Below are 6,549 nucleotides of genomic sequence, written 5' to 3'. Positions count from 1 at the left end.
TTATACCATACTGTCGGTGTGCACATCCCAGTAAAATGAAAAATTTACCCTCGTGCCTAAAGAAGTATAACTTCAAAAAATTAAGGAACAGTTTTTGTTCCAATTAGGTTCTCTAGCAATTTCCGTGCTTATTTTGACCAAAAAATTTTCCACCCCTTCAAGGGGTGGGAACCGCCCCCAAGATAAAAGCGCCATATTATGTAAGTTAGACTTTGATTCTTGAGCTATTCCCTACTTACTGTGAAAATTTCAAGTAAATAGATCTAGTAGGGTGGAGTTCGGAGCCAAATACCCTCATTGACTGCCCTAGAAGGCGAAAAAAGGAAGGCACAGAACGAGATGGTTGGATGACGTGGATGACGACCTAAAAACCATGAATATAAGACAATGGAGGAGAAGGGCACAAGAGCGATCTGAATGGAAGGAAGACAATGGAAGGCAAATACCCATCCACCAGGGTTATGATGCCAAAAGAATAAGGTTTACCTTCGTGACAAATTGTTTAAAATAAGAAAAGGAAATTACAGTTGAGTTTTATTTTAAAAAATATATTTTTCTTATTGACTACGTAAGTACAAGTTTTCCATATGAGATTGCAGTGAACACTGGTATAGGCAATTGTTATTATTATTCTTGTTCCTTGCAAACTTATTCTTTACTCCACATAGAAAATATTTATGTCTTCGTTTAACTTTCCTTTTTTTCGACAGGTCTTTTACTTCCCTTCGATAGTCTGTTGACAAGTTCGTTGAAGGGCATTTCGAAGAACAGACTTAACCAAAGGGCACCTAGGAAGCCAATTAATACATCCGAAGACAGGTATTTAACCTAAAATTTAAATTTAATGTTAGTTTTTGACATACTTAGGTATAGACTTTTAGTATTTTTTTCCTACTAAATCCATTCTACACTGCGAAAGAAAAAAATATAGAGCGTAATTCCGTTTTTATGCACGCGTGTTTCGTCGCCTGTCGCGTGGCGACAAAAAACGCGGCGTTCTTTAAAATAATTGTCTTATACAGATTATTGGGAGCGAAATTACATTATATTTTAACAGCTTAACTTCGAATAATTGATCGCTCATCACGAACCGTCAAAAGCATTTAATAGGAAAGATATTATTATTTATATTAATTAGTATCTTCTTATTCTTCTTCTTCTTTTTATGTAGACATTGCTCTGTCTGTTTTTTAATGTGCCTCGAGTAAGTAGTCATTCCATCTTTTTCGTGGTCTTCCTACTGATCGTCTTCCTATTGGGGAACCGTCTCTCACCGTCCTTACTACTCTACTTGTTTTCATTCGGCTCATGTGGTCATTCCATTCTACTCTTCTGTTTTTCAGCCAGTTATTAGTGTTGGCCACCTTGCATCTCCGTCGTATATCTGCACTTCTAGCTCTATCCCACAGTATCTTACCATCAATTTTTCGCAGTGTTGTCATATCTGCTGTTTCTAGCATTCTTTTTGTCCTTTCTGTATAAGGTCGTGTTTCTGCCGAGTATGTCATTATTGGTCTGATGACTGTTTTGTAAATGATGCCTTTCACTTCTTTTCCGATGTGTTTATTTCTCCATATTGTTTCATTCAGGCAACCTGCGGCTCTGTTTGCTTTATTCACCTGATCTTCCACTTCTGTTTCGAGCTTTCCGTAGCTAGATAGTGTGATGCCTAGATATTTAAATTCCATGACTTGTTCTATTATTTTACCTTACAGCTCTAATTTACACCTTATTAGATCTGCTGTTATAACCATGCATTTAGTCTATTTTGGGGAATTAACATGTTAAATTTTCTAGCGGTTATATTAAATTCGTGCAGCATACGTTGTAAATCATCTTCACTTTGAGAGATTAGAATTGCGTCGTCTGCATAGCAAATTATTTTAAGCTGTTTTTCTCCCATTTGGTACCTATCCTTTTTTGTTCTTACTTTTTTTTATTATTTCGTCCTTGATCAGGTTGAACAATGATTGTGTTGATTAATTAGTATAACTTACCAAATTAAAGTAGCTTGGATATTCAGGTGTTCTCATAAGTCCTATTCTTATATTTTGATATACCGTATGCCCAATATATAAGCAAAAAGATAATTTTCCTAAAACGTATAATGGGCTCCAATTCAAAATTGATCTTAGAGGACCTAAAAGCACAAAATTATTGATTAGAAATATATTCCTGAATATATTATCTTAAATTAAAAAATATACTTGAGGTTCCCATTATTGACAAAGCTCCTGTACAGCCATTTGAAAATTACCTTTTTTTCTTAAGTGGGAAAAATAAATAGAATTATTTAAGAATTACTTGACGGATCGAGCCCATCTTTTGCACCTATAGTAACTACATATAAACATACAGTGTGAAATGTGTTTTAAATTTAATAATCATAAATGATTATCAACGATTGGCAACAACAGAATCGTGCAGTCTCACAGACTGAATTTAAACTAAATACTTTTTTAGTCTAACAATACGTCACGTCAAAATAATTGTGAAATTCAGATAATAATTTAAGGTATTTAATCCATCGATGAATAGATAAAGTACGTCTTTACTGAGAAATTTTAATTTACTATTTTTATTTAGAACTAACACACTGTCAAGCTACGGAGACCTAGGGAAAGAAGTGAGAAATCAAGTACAAAAAAGCAAATAGACTGGCAGAATGTGTTAATAACACTATATTGCAAATCCGACATATTAACACTGAGATGAAGTCAACAATTTACAAATCCAGTGTACGACCAATAATGACATATGCATCAGAACCAAGACTCGACACAGTCACAACACAAAGACTACTAGAAACGGCAGAGGCAGAGATGAGAGTACTGAGACGAATTGCAGGAAATACACTGAGAAAAAAGAATTGAATAACCATATAATCAGAATGGGGGAGACACGTGTGGTCAAAATAGCAAGAGATAAATCACCAATCAGTACAAGAAGTCTCGGCCGACCGCGCAAAATATGGAGTGACAACCTTCCGTAGAGACATCAATCCGCTAATGAACAAGCAGAATTGCTTATAAAGAGGAAAAAGAAGAAGAAGAAGATTTCTACTTCGGAAACGGAAATCATTTTCAATATAAAATTTCCGAAGTGAAAATCGAAAGTTCAAAATACATATAAACTAAAACTTTGGTTAATTACCAATTAAAATAGTAAATTATATTATGTCACAAGAAAATAGCTTCAGAACAACATTTAATCCAATCAGCTTCAAGGTCTGCACGTTACCGATTAAATGTTAATAAGAAAGTTTTGTTACTTTTTTTATCCCTACACATACCTGTTATAGTCTTTGTATTATACAGTGTGTCCATAAAGTAACGCACAAATTCATTATTAGCTAAATAAACAACATTATTAGAAATTAGACAGGTCTATTTTTGATTTTAATTTACTATTTTTTCAAATTGTAATCTTATATACAGGGTGAACCACCTTCGTATAATAACGTCTCACCTTTTTTTTAAATGGAACTCCCATTTCTTTTTTCAATTTATAGATTGCCCTTGCCGAACTGATTCCAAAAATGTATAACACGTTGCTTCAAATTGGTACAAGGTGGCAAAAATTCGAAAATTCCAAGTTACATAATAATAAATGAAGAATAAACGTAATAAACACATTAAAACAAATTACATATTGTTATATAACTATTATGCAATAATTACTGTGATACACTAAAAAATAAGCAAACGAAAATTTACAGTAAATCTTCAAATTGTTCTCGATCGTTAGACAATGACTGAACTGGCCATTACTTCGTCTTTAACATTCTGGAGAATTGCGGGCGTTGTGTTTTGCATTTCTTGTCTAATTCGATCTTGTGGTTGACGGATATTATCAGGTCTGTTTGTGTAGACTTTAGATTTTAAATAACCCCAAAAAAGAGATCTGGAGGGTTCGGATCAGGTGATCTAGGGGGCACTTCACTGGTCCCCTTCTTCCTATCCACCGTTATGGAAAAGTTATGTTTAAAAAATCGAGCACAGTTACTGCGAAATGTGGCGGTGCACCATCTTGTTGAAATCAGATTCTGCGGTCTAAATTAGTGTGTACTTATTTGAATATCAGAAAAAAGCTGGATCAGATCAGAAATTAATGTATTTTGTAGGAAATCCTGTAAAATATAAATCCCGTAGAAATATAATGCTCCTGTTAAATTTTCATCAAAAAAATATGAATCGATAATTGTATTTCTCACAATACCAGCCCATACTTTCGATTTTTGTGTCCTTTGCGTATGGGATACTTGCATCAAATGTGGTTCATCAGATTGACGGTATAACCGTTCAAATGAAACGTTGCCTCTGAAAAAAAACGTTATCAATGAAATTGTTAGGTTGGTTCACCATATAGGTACTCGCAGAATTCAGTTCTTAGGTCAAAGTGGTCTTCAGCCAATTCATGGATATGACGTTCTTTATAAGGATGGTATTTTATTTTTTTAAAACGTTTGATACTGACAAATGGTGACTTTCCAACACCAAAATCCCTAGATAATTCTCGTACTGTAGAGTGTGAATTTTCTACTGCCGACAAAATTATATCTTGTTGAATATTTTCATTAATTTTTGTCTACCTCGCTTTGCTGCATCCCTCACATGGCCTATTCTCTGTAATTTCGCTCTATTCTGCTTACCGTAGATTGTTAAATAGATTCACGGTCTGGGTTCATTTCATGAAAAAATCGGCATACTTCTTGTCGAGTCCGCATCTTATCGCCAATACCAATCATCATTAATATATCAATCAATAATAAATTGCTTGGATAGTTTTCACGTATTCTGTAAAGCGTTAACAATACATATTTGTGCTTTAAGGTTTCTGACAATTTTAAACGTCAAATTAAAAAAAAAATAAAATAAAAATACTGCAAAGCATTAAGGTGATACAGTAGCGATCAACAGGTAGCCAAAACGCGTTCCAAGATTGCGGCTGTAATTTTGAATATTTTTCGAGATATTTGGCACACGTATTCGTAATATAATAAAGAATGGCGGTACAGAGCCCAATTTAAAAAATATAATAATATGTGGAAATTACTCTGTAATTAAATACAATATTAAAAAAACGAGCCTGTACCGCCATTAAGAAGTACAAAAAATACACTTTCCTTAAATAAACTTTTTTATCCGATGCCTAGATTTTGTGTCATTTTTGAACTACTAATGAAATAAAAAATTTTGGTAGTTCCAAAATGACACAAAATCTAGGCATCGGATAAAAAAGTTTATTTGAAGAAAGTTTATTTTTTTGTTCTTCTTAATGGCGGTACAGGCTCGCTTTTTTAATATTGTATTTAATTACAGAGTAATTTCCACATATTAATGTATTTTTCAAATTGGGCCCTGTACCGCCATTCTTTATTATATTACGAATACGTGTGCCAAATATCTCGAAAAAATATTCAAAATTACAGCCGCAATGTTGGAACGCGTTTTCGCTACCTGTTGATCGCTACTGTTTCCTCTTAAACATTTTTTATGGTTCGGGGCTTGGATCACTAATAAAAGCTGCTAGAAATTATTTTTATGATTCAGGGGCTTGGATCACTAATAAAAGCTGTTAGATACAATGTTACAAACAATGCAAGGTATTTTTAATAGTGTATTAAGGTAATTGTGTAACAATATGTAATTGTATTTAATGTATTGTTGCGTATATTCTTCATTTATTATTTTGTAAGTAACTTGGAATTTTTGCATTTATGCCACCCTATACCAATAAAAGCAAGGAAAATCTATCAATTGAAAAAAAATGCGAGTTCCATTAAAAAAATGGTGATGACGTCATCACACGAATGTGGTTTACCCTGTATATTAGATTATAATTTGAAAAAATAATAACATAAAATCAAAAATCGTCCTGTTTCGGGAATTTCTGATGTTGTTTATTTAGCAGATAATGAATTTATGCGTTACTTTATGGACACACTGTATATTATATTTATATGGGATTGAGCCACAATTATTGATTGTAATAAAAATTACTTTTTTAATTAACGAATGTTTTCAGAACCTTGTTAGAAGGTATGTTTAAATATGTTAAATTTAATTGCCTATTACCTCCTAATCCTTCCGCAAGTCCTAAAACCATAAATCCCATTCCTAATGAGAATAAAGGTTTTGTTAAAGCTACCCATACTGCAGAGTGAGCAGGAGTGGCATCCACGTCGTAGTATAATGGCAGATTGGTCGTGAGAAAGACGGGACCAAATGAAAGAATAGCCCAAACTATTTTCTTCCACTAAAAATATTACATTAATAAAATTTTATAAATAATATTTCGACCAACTTTAAACATGTGGATGACAATCCAACTTGATAAAATTGTGTACCTACAACATTTTTTTCAACAAAATATTTTTTTCAAAACCAAAAAAAAAACATTAAAATTTATTTTTACATTATTTGGCAAATGTACCATTCCTTCGATGTTGAGATAAATACAGCGCTTTTCAGATAAAACTATCCACCTTAAATAACTTTTGAACTAATGATTTTTAGGAAAAGCGCAAAAATTCGTCAAATAATATTC

General features: G+C 32.8%; 1 protein-coding gene across 1 annotated transcript in view; it reads right to left on the bottom strand.

The window, feature by feature from the left end:
* Positions 1 to 521: 521 nt before the first annotated feature.
* LOC126879447 (nose resistant to fluoxetine protein 6-like) overlaps positions 522 to 6,549 on the bottom strand; it is a 106,693-nt gene continuing 100,665 nt past the window's right edge. The window contains exons 11-13 of the mRNA XM_050642466.1: positions 6,078 to 6,258; positions 1,998 to 2,140; positions 522 to 828 (exon numbers count right to left, since the gene is read on the bottom strand). Of these exons, the coding sequence (XP_050498423.1) occupies positions 688 to 828; positions 1,998 to 2,140; positions 6,078 to 6,258 (465 nt within the window). The 3' untranslated portion in view covers positions 522 to 687. The remainder of the gene's footprint in view (positions 829 to 1,997; positions 2,141 to 6,077; positions 6,259 to 6,549) is intronic.

This window comes from Diabrotica virgifera, chromosome 1 (assembly GCF_917563875.1).
Source record: "Diabrotica virgifera virgifera chromosome 1, PGI_DIABVI_V3a".
Taxonomy (NCBI): Eukaryota; Metazoa; Arthropoda; class Insecta; order Coleoptera; family Chrysomelidae; genus Diabrotica; species Diabrotica virgifera.
The sequence above is the reverse complement of the archived record's forward strand: the minus strand, read 5'-3'. Positions and strand labels throughout refer to the sequence as shown.